Below are 22097 nucleotides of genomic sequence, written 5' to 3' on the forward strand. Positions count from 1 at the left end.
GTGCTGTGTCCCATTCTCTGTGCTCACCAGTGTGTACTGTTACTATCCTCTGTGCTGTGCCCCATGCTCTGTTCTCACCTCTGTGTACTGTTACTCTCCTCTGTGCTGTGTGTCATGCTCTGTTCTCACCTCTGAGTACTGTTACTATCCTCTGTGCTGTGTCCCATGCTCTGTTCTCACCTGTGTGTACTGTTACTATCCTCTGTGCTGTGTCCCATGCTCTGTTCTCACCTGTGTGTACTGTTACTATACTCTGTGCTGTGTCCCATGCTCTGTTCTCACCTCTGTGTGCTGTTACTATAGTCTGTGCTGTGCCCCATGCTCTGTTCTCACCTCTGTGTACTGTTACTATCCTCTGTGCTGTGTCCCATGCTCTGTTCTCACCTCTGTGTACTGTTACTATCCTCTGTGCTGTGTCCCATGCTCTGTTCTCACCTGTGTGTACCGTTACTATCCTCTGTGCTGTGTCCCATGCTCTGTTCTCACCTGTGTGTACCGTTACTATCCTCTGTGCTGTGTCCCATGCTCTGTTCTCACCTGTGTGTACTATTACTATCCTCTGTGCTGTGTCCCATGCTCTGTTCTCACCTCTGTGTACCGTTACTATCCTCTGTGCTGTGTCCCATGCTCTGTTCTCACCTGTGTGTACTGTTACTATACTCTGTGCTGTGTCCCATGCTCTGTTCTCACCTCTGTGTACTGTTACTCTCCTCTGTGCTGTGTGTCATGCTCTGTTCTCACCTGTGTGTACTGTTACTATCCTCTGTGCTGTGCCCCATGCTCTGTTCTCACCTTTGTGCTGTTACTATACTCTGTGCTGTGCCCCATGCTCTGTTCTCACCTCTGTGTACTGTTACTCTCCTCTGTGCTGTGTGTCATGCTCTGTTCTCACCTCTGTGTACTGTTACTATCCTCTGTGCTGTGTCCCATGCTCTGTTCTCACCTCTGTGTACTGTTACTATCCTCTGTGCTGTGTCCCATGCTCTGTTCTCACCTCTGTGTACTGTTACTCTCCTCTGTGCTGTGTCCCATGCTCTGTTCTCACCTCTGTGTACTGTTACTATACTCTGTGCTGTGTCCCATGCTCTGTTCTCACCTCTGTGTACTGTTACTCTCCTCTGTGCTGTGTGTCATGCTCTGTTCTCACCTGTGTGTACTGTTACTATCCTCTGTGCTGTGCCCCATGCTCTGTTCTCACCTTTGTGCTGTTACTATACTCTGTGCTGTGCCCCATGCTCTGTTCTCACCTCTGTGTACTGTTACTCTCCTCTGTGCTGTGTGTCATGCTCTGTTCTCACCTCTGTGTACTGTTACTATCCTCTGTGCTGTGTCCCATGCTCTGTTCTCACCTCTGTGTACTGTTACTATCCTCTGTGCTGTGTCCCATGCTCTGTTCTCACCTCTGTGTACTGTTACTATCCTCTGTGCTGTGTCCCATGCTCTCTTCTTACCTCTGTGTACTGTTACTATACTCTGTGCTGTGTCCCATGCTCTGTTCTCACTTGTATGTACTGTTACTATCCTCTGTGCTGTGTCCCATGCTCTGTTCTCACCTCTGTGTGCTGTTACTCTCCTCTGTGCTGTCCCATGCTCTGTTCTCACCTCTGTGTGCTGTTACTCTCCTCTGTGCTGTCCCATGCTCTGTTCTCACCTCTGTGTACTGTTACTCTCCTCTGTGCTGTGTCCCATGCTCTGTTCTAACCTCTGTGTACTGTTACTATACTCTGTGCTGTGTCCCATGCTCTGTTCTCACATCTGTGTACTGTTACTATCCTCTGTGCTGTGTCCCATGCTCTGTTCTCACCTGTGTGTATTGTTACTATACTCTGTGCTGTGTCCCATGCTCTCTTCTCACCTCTGTGTACTGTTACTCTCCTCTGTGCTGTGTCCCATGCTCTCTTCTCACCTCTGTGTACTGTTACTCTCCTTTGTGCTGTGTCCCATGCTCTGTTCTCACGTCTGTGTACTGTTACTCTCCTCTGTGCTTTGTCCCATGCTCTCTTCTCACCTCTGTGTACTGTTACTATCCTCTGTGCTGTGTCCCATGCTCTGTTCTCACCTCTGTGTACTGTTACTCTGCTCTGTGCTGTCCCATGCTCTGTTCTCACCAGTGTGTACTGTTACTATCCTCTGTGCTGTGCCCCATGCTCTGTTCTCACCTGTGTGTACTGTTACTCTCCTCTGTGCTGTGTCCCATGCTTTGTTCTCACCTCTGTGTACTGTTACTATAGTCTGTGGTGTGCCCCATGCTCTGTTCTCACCACTGTGTACTGTTACTCTCCTCTGTGCTGTGTACCATGCTCTGTTCTCACCTGTGTGTACTGTTACTATCCTCTGTGCTGTGTCCCATGCTCTCTTCTCACCTCTGTGTACTGTTACTATTCTCTGTGCTGTGTCCCATGGTCTGTTCTCACCTCTGTGTACTGTTACTATCCTCTGTGCTGTGTCCCATGCTCTGTTCTCACCTGTGTGTACTGTTACTCTCCTCTGTGCTGTCCCATGCTCTGTTCTCACCTCTGTGTACTGTTACTATACTCTGTGCTGTGTCCCATGCTCTGTTCTCACCTGTGTGTACTGTTACTATCCTCTGTGCTGTGTCCCATGCTCTCTTCTCACCTCTGTGTACTGTTACTATCCTCTGTGCTGTGTCCCATGCTCTGTTCTCACCTCTGTGTACTATTACTATCCTCTGTGCTGTGTCCCATGCTCTCTTCTCACCTCTGTGTACTGTTACTATCCTCTGTGCTGTGTCCCATGCTCTGTTCTCACCTGTGTGTACTGTTACTATCCTCTGTGCTGTGTCCCATGCTCTGTTCTCACCTGTGTGTACTGTTACTATACTCTGTGCTGTGTCCCATGCTCTGTTCTCACATCTGTGTACTGTTACTATCCTCTGTGCTGTGTCCCATGCTCTGTTCTCACCTCTGTGTACTGTTACTATCCTCTGTGCTGTGTCCCATGCTCTGTACACACACTCACACACATACACACTCACACACATACACACTCACACACATACACACTCACACACATACACACTCACACACATACACACTCACACACATACACACTCACACACATACACACTCACACACATACACACTCACACACATACACACTCACACACATACACACTCACACACATACACACTCATACACATACACATAATCACCTCCCTTCTCCTACACAATGCAGGTCCCTCTGGCAGAGATAAGATTAATGATAATTGTGATTAGCTTTGTTTATTTCTTCCCAACATCTCAGTTTTATGCTTCCCTTATTTCCACAGGGGATCGCTCTTTGTTTGGGCTGTTCTGTATATTTCCTGGTGCCTGGACATCTCTCAGGGAGCAGCTGAAGGTAAGTCGCAGTTAAAGGGATGCGCTCCCAGTCAGTGTAGGATGGGGGATCATCGTTACCTAACTAGGAATGCGGATTATTAGTTGTATAGCGCCCACGTATTCCGTAGCGCAATACAGTTTGGGAGGGCAATAACATTGTATGAAAAAGTAGCACCCAGGTTTATTAAAGGTTAACTGTTGATATTAAATTAGAACTTCTAAAGTGGCAATTCTGCACGTCTCAACCCAAAACAGCATTACTTTGGGAAATGCTCGGCCTTCAGTATCAAGGCGCTGAATCCCCAAATAAAGGATTCCGGCGTGCCCCCCCCCCCAAAAAAAAAATAATGGCAGCCACTATAATCAATAAAACCAAATAACTAATCAAAAATGGCCACCATAGAAATGTATAAAAAGGAAATAACAAAACAAGACAAATCAGTACATTTCTTGTAATATAATGCATGAAACAATGTCATCGTTAAAGATGGGAGTGTAACGATGTGTTTACTTTTTGACCACTGAACATCGGGCTACTCCGGGCCTAAGTATGTTCAGCATTGATTTTGATGTCCTCGGGGTTGGTGTGTGTTGGTTCCGGTTTGGGTTTCTCCTAACACAATGGTGATGTTTGGATTTCAGATGTGGACATCCTGCAGAAGCTGGGCCTCATGGCAAACAAGTCATCCATCCACCAAGTCCCTCAGGGGGTCATACCGTTCAAGTCGGGAGTTATTTTGACGCAACGAGCACGTATCGAGGCTCCTACCCACGCCGTGATCCCGCCGAGCTTTGGAACGGACCTCTCGCTGGTGCTGAGCCTCTGCTCTCACCGCATTAACAACGCGTTCCTGTTCTCCGTCAAAAGCAACAAGAAGAAACTCGAGCTGGGGGTGCAGTTCATCCCGGGTAAAATTATAGTGTACGCGGGTCACAAGCAGTCTGTATATTTTGATTACAATGTCCACGATGGCCAGTGGCACAACCTGGCCATTGATCTTCAAGGTCAGCAGGTGACTCTCTACACGGCTTGTGGGAAGCAAAGAGTTAATGCCACTCTGCATATAAAGAAAGATGACCTGTTGGACTCTAAAGGAGTCTTCCTGCTGGGAACATTGAACCAGCACTCGATCCAATTTGAAGGGGCTATTTGCCAGTTTGATATTTATCCTTCAGCCAAGGCAGCTCATAATTACTGTAAATATCTCAAGAAGCAGTGCAGGCAAGCGGACACCTACCGGCCGAACCTGTCCCCTCTGATTCCTCTGATGCCCAAGGAAGCGAGTCTTTCTGTGGGGACCGAGCTGCCACCGAGATATTTCAAAAACCTCACTACCATTGCGTCTCGACCGGAGCTCACCAGGACAACGTTGCCAACCAACACGGCTTCGGTCAAGATGTCTTCCGTGAAACGAACTACCAAAGCAGCCGCATCAATGGTCTTCTCTTCTCCAGTCCCCCATAGAACTGGCACGCGGGTCTCTCCAAGTGTGAAGGCCATGACTGCCACCGCGGCCCTCAGGATGTCTCCAGTGGTTATCGCCCCGTTAGAAGAGGTGTCCGCCACAGCCACGCAGGGTCTGTCCCTCAGCCAAAACAGCACCAAGAGTAAGAAGCAACCAGAGAGGGAAACCAAGAAGAACATCTCCCAAAAAACAAGCACGAGGTCTCCCGGGACATCTGCCTCTTCTAAGCCTGTCAAAAGGAGCACGGGCAGCCCCAATAGTATGAATACTGCCACCCCAAAGCAAGTCATGGAGAAGAGAACAAGCACACCCAGTCCAAAGAACCACACCTCCGTGAACTGGAAGGTTGACCCAACCATCTCCGTACTTTATACCAAACCAGCGTCGGGTTCCGTTCAGTCCTCCACCTCCGTCTTCCCCGACAGCTTTGCTGTCACTCCTGGGTACCAGTGGCTGGAACCAACGTCATTCCCGTTTCTGATTGGACCTCCCGGGCCCAAAGGGGACCAGGGACCCTCAGTAAGTGCCTTTTTTTTTTAATGCATTTGCTTTGTATAAGATGTTGCAGGAAAAGCAGGATTGCAGAAGGCCGTGTCGGAGCTCTCGGCTGTACACCGGGGCGATGTGCATGACGGGACAATGTTTGATTTGTATGTCCGCCGCACGAACAGCTGACATTCTTATTTCAATGTCCCTCCCTGACGGCACATTTTCATTTGTGTACACAATCGTGGAGGGAGAAATCCTTTTCTCTGTGTGCAGTTCTAACCGTAGAAATGAATGGAGATGTACTGCCACGGAGGGACTAGTCTATAAAAAAGCAAACTATTTAAGCGTGGCCATTATTACCACGGTTTGTTCGCTGCCGTTTCATGGCCGTGTAGATAAATACTAGTGTATTGTCATAGAGGAACTAGGAGGAGGATGAGCAGGATGACGTTCCAGCTGTTACTTTCCCAGTCTTTACGCCGGGTTCAGCTGTAGCCGCGGCTTTCTTCCTGGGGAGCTATTATCGCACAGATGTTTGTACAGAGGAAGTATTAACTGCAGTGGGGGATCCCAGATATGATGGGAATACCGGAGTGTCGGCAGGATTTCTGGGAAGCCCAGGATGAGTTTTTAGTAGTGTTTTAAAATGTGTTTCATGGGTTGAGAGGGGTTAAGGAAATTGTAGCAAGAGTGGCAAATCATGACTGCTTTTACAGGCGCGCGCGCACACACACACACACACACACACACACACACACACACACACACACACACACACACACACACACACACACACACACACACACACACACACAGACACCCACGTACACACACCCACACACACACACACACACACACACACACACACACACCTCTGCTATGCAAGCTGCAGAGTAAGTGACCCTTTCAGTGCAGCGGATTGAGCATACTGGGACATAGCGTGAGTCAGGCACACGTTATTGGCAGGCCTTACTGGTGACATCACCGCTGATTTCCTCTTGCTCTGGACCAAGGATTCGCTATGTGTCAGTGGTTCAGCTGCGAACATTAATTCCAGGGAAATCCCCTGTACTTTCTCGCTGCCCTACCCAAGGCCCGGCAACTACACTCGCTTTAGCATTCAATTAGAGGGCGGCCAACTGCACGCCTCAAGGGACACCAACAGGTCAGGTTTTCAGGATATCCCTGCTTCAGCACAGGTCGCTGTCAGAATGACTGAGCCACTTGTGCTGAAGCAGGGATATGCCTAATACCTGGCCTGTTGGTGGCCCTTGATGACTGCAGTTGACCAGGCCGGCATGAGACACTTTTATTGGAATTTCATGGCTGTGTTCAGCAGGGGACCACAGTGACCCGGTGAGGGTCCGCTCCTGGGGTGGGTCTGCCACTTACTACACTATGGGCTACATCAGGAGTGGCCAACTCTAGGCCACAAGGGCCACCAACAGGTCAGGTTTTTGGGATATCCCTGCTTCAGCACAGGTGGCTCAATCAGAGGCTCACCTCTGATTGAGCCACCTGTGCTGAAGCAGGGACTGATTGAGCCACCTGTGCCGAAACTGGGACATCCTGCAAACCTGACCTGTTTGGGGGTGGGGCAAGGCTTGAAGCCTGGAGTTCAGTGCCAATGAGTCACATTATGGGGGTTATTTGTGGAAATCTCCAGGCGCACCAGACTTGTCAGCGAAAACGAACACGAACACGAACGGTTTCTTTGCTGAATCTGCTGCTGGTGCCGCTGCTTCCGCCTCGGCGTCTGGAAATCTCGCCGTCAAGTTTCGGCTTTTTACATGGCAAAATTAGTAGCATTTACCAGACTTTTTAAAGGTGTTCCCCCCGGCCTTCCGTCTACCGCTGTCTCAGCTCCCGGAAACGCTAGTTCTCTCGAATAAAATGTCAGTGGCCATTCCTGTTTGCCGTCACCTCGGCGTGCCTCACGTTAATGAGAGCGGCCTTGATCTCTCCCAAATGGCGGCTCAAAAGGAGTCGGCCATCTTGTTCTCTTCCTGGTCTGTTGTCAGTTACAATTTATTTTGATGAGAAGATGGATTTCTCCCGTGTAACTGTAAAACCCGACTACATGTGCTTATTCATACGGCAAGACAGGAAGCAAATATAAAGGTAGTAAAACCTACCCAAGTTTATATACACACCCCTTAAATGTACCCCCTTAAATGTACCCCTTTAAAGGTACCCCTATTAACCTTGTTCCATTAGTTCGGTTTGATCCTACATGGGGCTGCACCTTTAAAATTGGTAGCTGTGTTGTTATAATTTACCTACGTGCAAATTGATCAAAACTATATATAGTATATGTATATGTATGTGCTGTATATGTAGATATGAAAAGTGTTTTGTGCACCCGCCTTTGATATGGGGGTACAGTCTCCTCCCACGCTGCAGCTGTTTGCCGTTATATCCGTGTGTGATATATACTATAACCCCTGTGCAAACCCTCAGCGCCCAGAAACATGCATCTTTCGCCTTTTTCAGCAGCTCACACTTTTAAGGGGGAAAGTTTACCACGCACGTAAACCTGGCAATTACTTTCCAAAACGCTGGGCGTCCCCCCCCCATAACACCCCTAAAGGGGGAAATTGACAGGCTGCACGATAAAATAAATTAGTGGATTTACCACTGGCCCACTCCAGCAGCTCTCTCTCTCTCACCCCTCCCACCTCTCTCTCTCCCCCTCTCTCCCTCTCACCAGTGCAGAAGGAGCAGAGATGTTGCTGTTGAGAATCGTGACTTCTTACCGCTCCCTCAGCTGATTAATGACTCACTGACACATACAGTACTGCCCTGCTCCTCTCCTGTGCTGATACATACAGTACTGCCCGCTCCTCTCCTGCGCTGATACATACAGTACTGCCCGCTCCTCTCCTGCGCTGATACATACAGTACTGCCGCTCGCTCTCCTGCGCTGATACATACAGTACTGCCCCGCTCCTCTCCTGCGCTGATACATACAGTACTGCCCCGCTCCCCTCCTGCGCTAATAAATACAGTACTGCCCGCTCCTCTCCTGCGCTGATAAATACAGTACTGCCCGCTCCTCTCCTGCGCTGATAAATACAGTACTGCCCGCTCCCCTCCTGCGCTGATACATACAGTACTGCCCGCTCCTCTCCTGCGCTGATACATACAGTACTGCCCCGCTCCTCTCCTGTGCTGATAAATACAGTACTGCCCGCTTCCTCTCCTGTGCTGATACATACAGTACTGCCCGCTCCTCTCCTGCGCTGATACATACAGTACTGCCCGCTCCTCTCCTGCGCTGATACATACAGTACTGCCCGCTCCTCTCCTGCGCTGATACATACAGTACTGCCCGCTCCTCTCCTGCGCTCATACATACAGTACTGCCCGCTCCTCTCCTGCGCTGTTACATACAGTACTGCCCGCTCCTCTCCTGCGCTGATAAATACAGTACTGCCCGCTCCTCTCCTGATAAATACAGTACTGCCCGCTCCTCTCCTGCGCTGATAAATACAGTACTGCCCGCTCCTCTCCTGCGCTCATACATACAGTACTGCCCGCTTCCTCTCCTGCGCTGATACATACAGTACTACCCGCTCCTCTCCTGATACATACAGTACTGCCCGCTCCTCTCCTGCACTGATAAATACAGTACTGCCCGCTCCTCTCCTGCGCTGTTAAATACAGTACTGCCCGCTCCTCTCCTGCGCTGATAAATACAGTACTGCCCGCTCCTCTCCTGCACTGATACATACAGTACTGCCCGCTCCTCTCCTGCACTGATACATACAGTACTGCCCGCTCCTCTCCTGCGCTGGATACATACAGTACTGCCCGCTCCCCTCCTGCGCTGATAAATACAGTACTGCCCGCTCCTCTCCTGCACTGATAAATACAGTACTGCCTGCTCCTCTCCTGCACTGATACATACAGTACTGCCCGCTCCTCTCCTGTGCTGATAAATACAGTACTGCCCGCTCCTCTCCTGATAAATACAGTACTGCCCGCTCCTCTCCTCCGCTGATAAATACAGTACTGCCCGCTCCTCTCCTGCGCTGATAAATACAGTACTGCCCGCTCCTCTCCTGCGCTCATACATACAGTACTGACCCGCTCCTCTCCTGCGCTGATACATACAGTACTGCCCGCTCCTCTCCTGATACATACAGTACTGCCCGCTCCTCTCCTGCACTGATAAATACAGTACTGCCCGCTCCTCTCCTGCGCTGATAAATACAGTACTGCCCGCTCCTCTCCTGCGCTGATAAATACAGTACTGCCCGCTCCTCTCCTGCACTGATACATACAGTACTGCCCGCTCCTCTCCTGCACTGATACATACAGTACTGCCCGCTCCTCTCCTGCGCTGATACATACAGTACTGCCCGCTCCCCTCCTGCGCTGATAAATACAGTACTGCCCGCTCCTCTCCTGCACTGATAAATACAGTACTGCCCGCTCCTCTCCTGCACTGATACATACAGTACTGCCCGCTCCTCTCCTGTGCTGATAAATACAGTACTGCCCGCTCCTCTCCTGCGCTGATAAATACAGTACTGCCCGCTCCTCTCCTGCGCTCGATACATACAGTACTGCCCGCTCCTCTCCTGCGCTGATACATACAGTACTGCCCGCTCCTCTCCTGCGCTGATACATACAGTACTGCCCGCTCCTCTCCTGCGCTGATACATACAGTACTGCCCGCTCCTCTCCTGCGCTGATAAATACAGTACTGCCCGCTCCTCTCCTGCGCTGATACATACAGTACTGCCCGCTCCTCTCCTGTGCTGATAAATACAGTACTGCCTGCTCCTCTCCTGCGCTGATACATACAGTACTGCCCGCTCCCCTCCTACGCTGATAAATACAGTACTGCCTGCTCCTCTCCTGTGCTGATAAATACAGTACTGCCCGCTCCCCTCCTGTGCTGATACATACAGTACTGCCCGCTCCCCTCCTGTGCTGATACATACAGTACTGCCCGCTCCTCTCCTGCGCTGATACATTACTGCCCGCTCCTCTCCTGTGCTGATACATACTGTACTGCCCGCTCCTCTCCTGCCCTGATACATACAGTACTGCCCGCTCCTCTCCTGCCCTGATACATACAGTACTGCCCGCTCCTCTCCTGCGCTGATACATACAGTACTGCCCGCTCCTCTCCTGCGCTGATAAATACAGTACTGCCCGCACCTCTCCTGCGCTGATACATACAGTACTGCCCGCTCCTCTCCTGCGCTGATACATACAGTACTGCCCGCTCCTCTCCTGCGCTGATACATACAGTACTGCCCGCTCCTCTCCTGCGCTGATACATACAGTACTGCCCGCTCCTCTCCTGCGCTGATACATACAGTACTGCCCGCTCCTCTCCTGCGCTGATACATACAGTACTGCCCGCTCCTCTCCTGCGCTGATACATACAGTACTGCCCGCTCCTCTCCTGCGCTGATACATACAGTACTGCCTGCTCCACTCCTGCGCTGATAAATACAGTACTGCCCGCTCCTCTCCTGCGCTGATACATACAGTACTGCCCGCTCCCCTCCTGCGCTGATAAATACAGTACTGCCCCGCTCCTCTCCTGCGCTGATACATACAGTACTGCCCGCTCCTCTCCTGCGCTGATAAATACAGTACTGCCCGCTCCTCTCTGCGCTGATACATTACTGCCCGCTCCTCTCCTGCGCTGATACATACATTACTGCCCGCTCCTCTCCTGCGCTGATACATACAGTACTGCCCGCTCCTCTCCTGCGCTGATAAATACAGTACTGCCCGCTCCTCTCCTGCGCTGATACATACAGTACTGCCCGCTCTCTCCTGCGCTGATACATATAGTACTGCCCGCTCCTCTCCTGCGCTGATAAATACAGTACTGCCCGCTCCTCTCCTGCGCTGATACATACAGTACTGCCCGCTCCTCTCCTGCGCTGATACATATAGTACTGCCCACTCCTCTCCTGCGCTGATCACTAGTTCCCAATGTAAGAAGAGGCGTGGCACAGTGTTTTACCAGCGCGCCGGCATTATGCAGCTGACTGGAGCGGAGAAGTGCAGAATGTATATTGTGTGTGTGTGTGTGTGCGTGCGTGTGCGTGCGTGCGCGTGTGCGTGCGCGTGCGTGTGCGTGTGTGCGTCACTGGAGTTAGTTCTCTTTGGTTCTAGAAGGGATTTTAACCCTTTTGCTGCCACACATGGTCATTAATATACTATCATGATTTCCCCCACCAATCAATCAATCAATCAATCAATCAATTCATCTGATTTGTATAAATCGGCTAAAGCCATATGAGGACCGGCCAGTAACCAAGTCTCACACTTCCTCTTGTAGCTTCTTCGGCCGGGTCTAGGAGGAAAGCGTTTGTATGGACATGTTCTAACCGTCCCAGCAAGAAAGCGGGGCCAGAGAAGAACCCGAGCTTAGAACCCGAGCTTAGAACCCGAACTTAGAACCGAGCTTAGAACCTGAGCTTAGAACCCGAGCTTAGAACCCGATAGAGTTGTAAGAAAAGACAAAGGGGAGCCGTGCGAGTCCTTTCTTCCATGTAGTAACAGAGGAGGGAGAGGGAGTAGTAACAGAGGAGGGAGAGGGAGTAGGGGTATGACACCATTGAATGGACCAACAAGTAGTTGAAATGTTACAAGCTTTCCCACCTCTCGGGTTCCTTCATCAGGTCTACCTACCTCTACCCGAGAGGTTGGAAAGCCTGTAACATTTCAATTCTTGTTGGTCCATTGGATGGTACCATACCCCCTCCTCCCTGTCCTCCTCCCCTGTCCCTCCTCCCTGTCCCTCCTCCCTGTCCCTCCTCCCTGTCCCTCCTCCTGTCCCTCCTCCCTGTCCCTCCGGGGAGTTGTAATGGAGAGAGCTATAGCTGGGGTAAGGCTGTGTCAACAGTAGATAAAATGGAAATTAAATTAGGCCAATTAAAATAATATTCTGCGTGTTTTTCCGCCTGCACGTGTAGGGGATGTGATCCTCGCCCGTGTGTAGTGTCCGGAAACGATGCCGGGCGGTGGGTAGGGGATGTGATCCTCGCCCGTGTGTAGTGTCCGGAAACGATGCCGGGCGGTGGGTAGGGGATGTGATCCTCGCCCGTGTGTAGTGTCCGGAAACGATGCCGGGCGGTGGGTAGGGGATGTGATCCTCGCCCGTGTGTAGTGTCCGGAAACGATGCCGGGCGGTGGGTAGGGGATGTGATCCTCGCCCGTGTGTAGTGTCCGGAAACGATGCCGGGCGGTGGGTAGGGGATGTGATCCTCGCCCGTGTGTAGTGTCCGGAAACGATGCCGGGCGGTGGGTAGGGGATGTGATCCTCGCCCGTGTGTAGTGTCCGGAAACGATGCCGGGCGGTGGGTAGGGGATGTGATCCTCGCCCGTGTGTAGTGTCCGGAACGATGCCGGGCGGTGGGTAGGGATGTGATCCTCGCCCGTGTGTAGTGTCCGGAAACGATGCCGGGCGGTGGGTAGGGATGTGATCCTCGCCCGTGTGTAGTGTCCGGAAACGATGCCGGGCGGTGGGTAGGGGATGTGGTCCTCGCCCGTGTGTAGTGTCCGGAAACGATGCCGGGCGGTGGGTAGGGGATGTGATCCTCGCCCGTGTGTAGTGTCCGGAAACGAGTGCCGGGCGGTGGGTAGGGGATGTGATCCTCGCCCGTGTTGTAGTGTCCGGAAACGATGCCGGGCGGTGGGGTAGGGGATGTGATCCTCGCCCGTGTGTAGTGTCCGAAACGATGCCGGGCGGTGGGTAGGGGATGTGATCCTCGCCTGTGTGTAGTGTCCGGAAACGATGCCGGGCGGTGGTAGGGGATGTGATCCTCGCCTGTGTGTAGTGTCCGGAAACGATGCCGGGCGGTGGGTAGGGGATGTGATCCTCGCCCGTGTGTAGTGTCCGGAAACGATGCCGGGCGGTGGGTAGGGGATGTGATCCTCGCCCGTGTGTAGTGTCCGGAAACGATGCCGGGCGGTGGGTAGGGGATGTGATCCTCGCCCGTGTGTAGTGTCCGGAAACGATGCCGGGCGGTGGGTAGGGGATGTGATCCTCGCCCGTGTGTAGTGTCGGAAACGATGCCGGGCGGTGGGTAGGGGATGTGATCCTCGCCTGTGTGTAGTGTCCTGAAACGATGCCGGGCGGTGGGAAGGGGATGTGATCCTCGCCCGTGTGTAGTGTCCGGAAACGATGCCGGGCGGGTGGGTAGGGATGTGATCCTCGCCCGTGTGTAGTGTCCGGAAACGATGCCGGGCGGTGGGTAGGGGATGTGATCCTCGCCCGTGTGTAGTGTCCGGAAACGATGCCGGGCGGTGGGTAGGGGATGTGATCCTCGCCCGTGTGTAGTGTCCGGAAACGATGCCGGGCGGTGGGTAGGGGATGTGATCCTCGCCCGTGTGTAGTGTCCGGAATGATGCCGGGCGGTGGGTAGGGGATGTGATCCTCGCCCGTGTGTAGTGTCCGGAAACGATGCCGGGCGGTGGGTAGGGGATGTGATCCTCGCCCGTGTGTAGTGTCCGGAAACGATGCCGGGCGGTGGGTAGGGGATGTGATCCTCGCCCGTGTGTAGTGTCCGGAAACGATGCCGGGCGGTGGGTAGGGGATGTGATCCTCGCCCGTGTGTAGTGTCCGGAAACGATGCCGGGCGGTGGGTAGGGGATGTGATCCTCGCCCGTGTGTAGTGTCCGGAAACGATGCCGGGCGGTGGGTAGGGGATGTGATCCTCGCCCGTGTGTAGTGTCCGGAAACGATGCCGGGCGGTGGGTAGGGGATGTGATCCTCGCCCGTGTGTAGTGTCCGGAAACGATGCCGGGCGGTGGGTAGGGGATGTGATCCTCGCCCGTGTGTAGTGTCCGGAAACGATGCCGGGCGGTGGGTAGGGGATGTGATCCTCGCCCGTGTGTAGTGTCCGGAAACGATGCCGGGCGGTGGGTAGGGGATGTGATCCTCGCCCGTGTGTAGTGTCCGGAAACGATGCCGGGCGGTGGGTAGGGGATGTGATCCTCGCCCGTGTGTAGTGTCCGGAAACGATGCCGGGCGGTGGGTAGGGGATGTGATCCTCGCCCGTGTGTAGTGTCCGGAAACGATGCCGGGCGGTGGGTAGGGGATGTGATCCTCGCCCGTGTGTAGTGTTCGGAAACGATGCCGGGCGGTGGGTAGGGGATGTGATCCTCGCCCGTGTGTAGTGTCCGGAAACGATGCCGGGCGGTGGGTAGGGGATGTGATCCTCGCCCGTGTGTAGTGTCCGGAAACGATGCCGGGCGGTGGGTAGGGGATGTGATCCTCGCCCGTGTGTAGTGTCCGGAAACGATGCCGGGCGGTGGGTAGGGGATGTGATCCTCGCCCGTGTGTAGTGTCCGGAAACGATGCCGGGCGGTGGGTAGGGGATGTGATCCTCGCCCGTGGGTAGTGTCCGGAAACGATGCCGGGCGGTGGGTAGGGGATGTGATCCTCGCCCGTGTGTAGTGTCCGGAAACGATGCCGGGCGGTGGGTAGGGGATGTGATCCTCGCCCGTGTGTAGTGTCCTGAAACGATGCCGGGCGGTGGGTAGGGGATGTGATCCTCGCCCGTGTGTAGTGTCCGGAAACGATGCCGGGCGGTGGGTAGGGGATGTGATCCTCGCCCGTGTGTAGTGTCCGGAAACGATGCCGGGCGGTGGGTAGGGGATGTGATCCTCGCCCGTGTGTAGTGTCCGGAAACGATGCCGGGCGGTGGGTAGGGGATGTGACCCTCGCCCGTGTGTAGTGTCCGGAAACGATGCCGGGCGGTGGGTAGGGGATGTGATCCTCGCCCGTGTGTAGTGTCCGGAAACGATGCCGGGCGGTGGGTAGGGGATGTGATCCTCGCCCGTGTGTAGTGTCCGGAAACGATGCCGGGCGGTGGGTAGGGGATGTGATCCTCGCCCGTGTGTAGTGTCCTGAAACGATGCCGGGCGGTGGGTAGGGGATGTGATCCTCGCCCGTGTGTAGTGTCCTGAAACGATGCCGGGCGGTGGGTAGGGGATGTGATCCTCGCCCGTGTGTAGTGTCCGGAAACGATGCCGGGCGGTGGGTAGGGGATGTGATCCTCGCCCGTGTGTAGTGTCCTGAAACGATGCCGGGCGGTGGGTAGGGGATGTGATCCTCGCCCGTGTGTAGTGTCCGGAAACGATGCCGGGCGGTGGGTAGGGGATGTGATCCTCGCCCGTGTGTAGTGTCCGGAAACGATGCCGGGCGGTGGGTAGGGGATGTGATCCTCGCCCGTGTGTAGTGTCCGGAAACGATGCCGGGCGGTGGGTAGGGGATGTGATCCTCGCCCGTGTGTAGTGTCCGGAAACGATGCCGGGCGGTGGGTAGGGGATGTGATCCTCGCCCGTGTGTAGTGTCCGGAAACGATGCCGGGCGGTGGGTAGGGGATGTGATCCTCGCCCGTGTGTAGTGTCCGGAAACGATGCCGGGCGGTGGGTAGGGGATGTGATCCTCGCCCGTGTGTAGTGTCCGGAAACGATGCCGGGCGGTGGGTAGGGGATGTGATCCTCGCCCGTGTGTAGTGTCCGGAAACGATGCCGGGCGGTGGGTAGGGGATGTGATCCTCGCCCGTGTGTAGTGTCCGGAAACGATGCCGGGCGGTGGGTAGGGGATGTGATCCTCGCCCGTGTGTAGTGTCCGGAAACGATGCCGGGCGGTGGGTAGGGGATGTGATCCTCGCCCGTGTGTAGTGTCCGGAAACGATGCCGGGCGGTGGGTAGGGGATGTGATCCTCGCCCGTGTGTAGTGTCCGGAAACGATGCCGGGCGGTGGGTAGGGGATGTGATCCTCGCCCGTGTGTAGTGTCCGGAAACGATGCCGGGCGGTGGGTAGGGGATGTGATCCTCGCCCGTGTGTAGTGTCCGGAAACGATGCCGGGCGGTGGGTAGGGGATGTGATCCTCGCCCGTGTGTAGTGTCCGGAAACGATGCCGGGCGGTGGGTAGGGGATGTGATCCTCGCCCGTGTGTAGTGTCCGGAAACGATGCCGGGCGGTGGGTAGGGGATGTGATCCTCGCCCGTGTGTAGTGTCCGGAAACGATGCCGGGCGGTGGGTAGGGGATGTGATCCTCGCCCGTGTGTAGTGTCCGGAAACGATGCCGGGCGGTGGGTAGGGGATGTGATCCTCGCCCGTGGGTAGTGTCCGGAAACGATGCCGGGCGGTGGGTAGGGGATGTGATCCTCGCCCGTGTGTAGTGTCCGGAAACGATGCCGGGCGGTGGGTAGGGGATGTGATCCTCGCCCGTGTGTAGTGTCCGGAAACGATGCCGGGCGGTGGGTAGGGGATGTGATCCTCGCCCGTGTGTAGTGTCCGGAAACGATGCCGGGCGGTGGGTAGGGGATGTGACCCTCGCCCGTGTGTAGTGTCCGGAAACGATGCCGGGCGGTGGGAAGGGGATGTGATCCTCGCCCGTGTGTAGTGTCCGGAAACGATGCCGGGCGGTGGGAAGGGGATGTGATCCTCGCCCGTGTGTAGTGTCCGGAAACGATGCCGGGCGGTGGGTAGGGGATGTGACCCTCGCCCGTGTGTAGTGTCCGGAAACGATGCCGGGCGGTGGGTAGGGGATGTGATCCTCGCCCGTGTGTAGTGTCCGGAAACGATGCCGGGCGGTGGGTAGGGGATGTGATCCTCGCCCGTGTGTAGTGTCCTGAAACGATGCCGGGCGGTGGGTAGGGGATGTGATCCTCGCCCGTGTGTAGTGTCCGGAAACGATGCCGGGCGGTGGGTAGGGGATGTGATCCTCGCCCGTGTGTAGTGTCCGGAAACGATGCCGGGCGGTGGGTAGGGGATGTGATCCTCGCCCGTGTGTAGTGTCCTGAAACGATGCCGGGCGGTGGGTAGGGGATGTGATCCTCGCCCGTGTGTAGTGTCCTGAAACGATGCCGGGCGGTGGGTAGGGGATGTGATCCTCGCCCGTGTGTAGTGTCCGGAAACGATGCCGGGCGGTGGGTAGGGGATGTGATCCTCGCCCGTGTGTAGTGTCCGGAAACGATGCCGGGCGGTGGGTAGGGGATGTGATCCTCGCCCGTGTGTAGTGTCCGGAAACGATGCCGGGCGGTGGGTAGGGGATGTGATCCTCGCCCGTGTGTAGTGTCCGGAAACGATGCCGGGCGGTGGGTAGGGGATGTGATCCTCGCCCGTGTGTAGTGTCCGGAAACGATGCCGGGCGGTGGGTAGGGGATGTGATCCTCGCCCGTGTGTAGTGTCCGGAAACGATGCCGGGCGGTGGGTAGGGGATGTGATCCTCGCCCGTGTGTAGTGTCCGGAAACGATGCCGGGCGGTGGGTAGGGGATGTGATCCTCGCCCGTGTGTAGTGTCCTGAAACGATGCCGGGCGGTGGGTAGGGGATGTGATCCTCGCCCGTGTGTAGTGTCCGGAAACGATGCCGGGCGGTGGGTAGGGGATGTGATCCTCGCCCGTGTGTAGTGTCCGGAAACGATGCCGGGCGGTGGGTAGGGGATGGGATCCTCGCCCGTGTGTAGTGTCCGGAAACGATGCCGGGCGGTGGGTAGGGGATGTGATCCTCGCCCGTGTGTAGTGTCCGGAAACGATGCCGGGCGGTGGGTAGGGGATGTGATCCTCGCCCGTGTGTAGTGTCCGGAAACGATGCCAGGCGCTGGGAATTGCCATTGCATGACACCCTTGCTCAGCGCATTGCGGAATGGTGAACTCGTGGTGAATAAAGCGATATGATTGGCGGTGCTGGGATATTATTACTGCGTGTAACACTTTCATTTCCTCCGCAGGGCGCTCCTGGGCTGCCGGGACTTTCTGGGACCCCTGGGAAGAGGGGTCCGAGGGTACGTACTTTGTAAACCTCTCAATAGCTTATCCCTCCACCCAACAAAAATCACCACCTTTAAGGAAGCAGGGGTACAGGGGTCACAGCATCGGGCAGGAAGGGGTACAGGGGTCACAGCATCGGGCAGGAAGGGGTACAGGGGTCACAGCATCGGGCAGGAAGGGGTACAGGGGTCACAGCATCGGGCAGGAAGGGGTACAGGGGTCACAGCATCGGGCAGGAAGGGGTACAGGGGTCACAGTCCCAGCATCGGGCAGGAAGGGGTACAGGGGTCACAGCATCGGGCAGGAAGGGGTACAGGGGTCACAGCATCGGGCAGGAAGGGGTACAGGGGTCACAGCATCGGGCAGGAAGGGGTACAGGGGTCACAGCATCGGGCAGGAAGGGGTACAGCGGTCACAGCATCGGGCAGGGAGGGGTACAGGGGTCACAGCATCGGGCAGGAAGGGGTACAGGGGTCACAGCATCGGGCAGGAAGGGGCACAGGGGTCACAGCATCGGGCAGGAAGGGGTACAGGGGTCACAGCATCGGGCAGGAAGGGGCACAGGGGTCACAGCATCGGGCAGGAAGGGGTACAGGGGTCACAGCATCGGGCAGGAAGGGGTACAGGGGTCACAGCATCGGGCAGGAAGGGGTACAGGGGTCACAGCATCGGGCAGGAAGGGGTACAGGGGTCACAGCATCGGGCAGGAAGGGGTACAGGGGTCACGGCATCGGGCAGGAAGGGGTACAGGGGTCACGGCATCGGGCAGGAAGGGGTACAGGGGTCACTGCATCGGGCAGGAAGGGGTACAGGGGTCACAGCATCGGGCAGGAAGGGGTACAGGGGTCACAGCATCGGGCAGGAAGGGGTACAAGGGTCACAGCATCGGGCAGGAAGGGGTACAGGTGTCACAGCATCGGGCAGGAAGGGGTACAGGGGTCACAGCATCGGGCAGGAAGGGGTACAGTGGTCACAGCATCGGGCAGGGAGGGGTACAGGGGTCACAGCATCGGGCAGGAAGGGGTACAGGGGTCACAGCATCGGGCAGGAAGGGGTACAGGGGTCACAGCATCGGGCAGGAAGGGGTACAGCGGTCACAGCATCGGGCAGGAAGGGGTACAGGGGTCACAGCATCGGGCAGGAAGGGGTACAGGGGTCACTGCATCGAGCAGGAAGGGGTACAGGGGTCACTGCATCGAGCAGGAAGGGGTACAGGGGTCACAGCATCGGGCAGGAAGGGGTACAGGGGTCACAGCATCGGGCAGGAAGGGGTACAGGGGCCACAGTCCCGGCGTCGGGCAGGAAGGGGTACAGGGGTCACAGCATCGAGCAGGAAGGGGTACAGGGGTCACAGCATCGGGCAGGAAGGGGTACAGGGGTCACAGCATCGGGCAAGAAGGGGTACAGGGGTCACAGTCCCAGCATATGGCTGGGAGGGGTACAGGGGTCACAGTCCCAGTATCGGGCAGGAAGGGGTACTGGGGTATTTAATATCAAATCACTGAATCTCTCACAGGGCAACTCCAGCAAAAGTGATTGCAAGCTCTTGGGGGAGAGAGCATGTAAATAATATGTGGAGCCCGCGTGCTATATCTCACAATAGATCATGAAACAATGCGAGCAGCTGGACCTGCGCGGTTACCCGCCTACCCTCCGCGTGGTTACCCGCCACGCGGTTACCCGCCTATCCTCCGCGTGATTACCCGCCACGCGGTTACCTGCTCTGCAGATTATAAGGAACATGTGGGCAGATGCTTATCCATACTGTAGCTCAACTCGAGCTCAAGAGCCCCTCCAACAGGTCAGGTTTTCAGGATATCCCTGCTTCAGCAGAGGTGGCTCAACCAGTCCCTGCTTCAGCACAGGTGGCTCAATCAATCCCTGCTTCAGCACAGGTGGCATAATCAGTCCCTGCTTTAGCACTGGTGGCTTAATCAGTGACTCAGTCTTCAACTGAGCCACGGATTGAGCCACTTGTGCTGAAGCAGGGATATCCTTAAAACCTGACCTGTTGTTCTGGCCTTGGGACTGGCGTTGAGCCCCCCTGCTGTAGCCATCACTAACTAGAATGCTGTTATATCCATGTCCCGCCATTCTTGGTCGCTGGTCCGTTCGGCGCTGAAGCCCGATCTGCGCTCATAACTTTGGCAGAGAACCCTTGGACCAGGACAGATTTGGCAGGTCTCCGCGGGTCCCGTCCAATGTTTCATTTCCCCCGGTCTTACTGCAGGCTGTGTATTGAGTGGGGGAGGGGGTGTTAAGATCAGACCCCGGGGGGCTCTGTGAGCACTCAATTCTCATAGTAAAGAAGAAAAGATATATTGTGTGTGTATATGTATATATGTATGTGTGTATGTATGTATATGTATATGTATGTATGTATATGTGTATGTATGTATATGTATATGTATGTACAGTATATGTATATGTATGTATATATGTATGTATGTATATGTATGTATATGTATGTATATATGTATGTATATGTATATGTATGTATATATGTATGTATATGTATATATATATATATAACGACATATACACGATGAGTAAGGAAGGGCTTTAATCACAAGAGCTTGCAATTCAAAGGGAAGAAGTATGTGGAGATTTTTGTGCTAATTTGCTGCATTGCAACACAACAGGCTGCAGCGTACGGAGATTCTCCTGGCTTCTGCTTCATTTTGGGGGCAGCACAAAGCTGCTCCTCTGGTATCTTCTGCACATGGTACTTTATCCGGAAGCTGTGAGGAAGAGGAGAGGTTTGTGCAGCGCCCCAAGGCGAGGAGGAATCTCCGTTCACTGCAGCCTCTCTGACACGGGGAATTGGGTGTATATTGCATTGTTTTGGGCTCGTCGGCCGGTTGGCAGAGACAGGGGAAGTGAGGTCTCAGTATTGTGTTATTCATTTTCCTCTCTTGGTTTTCAGGGTTCCCCCGGCCCACACGGAAACCCCGGCCCCCCGGGCCTGTCTGGGTTAAAGGTCAGTACTCAGATCACGAGGTGCTTCCCAATCTTCGGGGGCGCGAGTACATGGGGAGTAGAGGGGGAGGGGGGGGGGCTTGTCTACATGGGGAGTGAGGGGGGCTTGTGTACATGGGGAACGGGGGGGGGGGAGGGGACTCACATACATGGAATGGGAGGGGGGCTCGCGTACATGGGGAGCAGAGGGGGGGGGGCTCACCTACATGGAAAGTGAGGGGGGCTCACGTACATGGGGAGCACAGGGGGGGCTCGCCTACATGGGGAGTGAGGGGGGCTCACGTACATGGGGAGCAGGGGGTGGGGGGCCTTGCGTACATGGGGAGGGGGGCTCGCGTACATGGGGAGCGGGTGGGGGGATCCCGTACATGGGGAGGGGAGGCTTGTGTACATGGGGAGCAGAGGGGGAGGGAGGCTCGCCTACATGGGGAGTGAGGGGGGCTTGCGTACATGGGGAGCAGTGGGTGGGGGGGGGGGCTTGCGTACATGGGGAGGGGGGGACCTTACATACATGGGATGGGGAAGGGGCTCAAGTACATGGGGAGGGGGACGCGCATACATGGGGAGGGGGGAGACCTCACATACATGGGATGGGGAAGGGGCTCTCGTACATGGGGAGCGGGTGGGGGGATCGCGTACATGGGGAGGGGAGGCTTGTGTACATGGGGAGCGGGGGCGACTCACATACATGGGATGGGGGGGGGGGCTTGCGTACATGGGGAAGGGGGGGTGGGATGTATAAACTTTCCCCTAGTTGGATAGATGTTAGGACCCCGCTGGTCGGGGGTTACTTACAAAGCCCTAAGAATGTTTTCTGCAGTATGAGGTTTGTGGAATATCATCGCACCACTTGACGTGCGTGGGTACGGTTTCCTCCGGAGCGTCCACCAGCTCCCCCCCCCCCCCCATCGTCTCACTGCGCCGCTCAGATCCTGCTGCCAACACCAGGCTATAAATTATCCGTGCAGACATAACAAGTCTATATGTGGGGAGGGAGATTGTGATAAAGCAAAGTGCACTGCCAGATTCCTCCGCAGTGTCTGCCAGGGTTATACAG

The 22097-nt window shown here is 55.3% G+C and overlaps 2 protein-coding genes across 2 annotated transcripts in view; one reads left to right on the top strand and one right to left on the bottom strand.

Moving 5' to 3' along the window:
* The window catches only part of RIBC1 (RIB43A domain with coiled-coils 1), a 538781-nt gene that overhangs the window by 393221 nt on the left and 123463 nt on the right, over positions 1–22097 (bottom strand). The window lies entirely within an intron of this gene.
* The window catches only part of COL27A1 (collagen type XXVII alpha 1 chain), a 263084-nt gene that overhangs the window by 13491 nt on the left and 227496 nt on the right, over positions 1–22097 (top strand). The window contains 4 exon segments of the mRNA XM_075578501.1: positions 3291–3361; positions 3985–5327; positions 18022–18075; positions 20988–21041. Of these exon segments, the coding sequence (XP_075434616.1) occupies positions 3291–3361; positions 3985–5327; positions 18022–18075; positions 20988–21041 (1522 nt within the window).

The sequence above is a fragment of the Ascaphus truei genome, chromosome 21 (genome assembly GCF_040206685.1).
Source record: "Ascaphus truei isolate aAscTru1 chromosome 21, aAscTru1.hap1, whole genome shotgun sequence".
NCBI classification, from domain to species: Eukaryota; Metazoa; Chordata; class Amphibia; order Anura; family Ascaphidae; genus Ascaphus; species Ascaphus truei.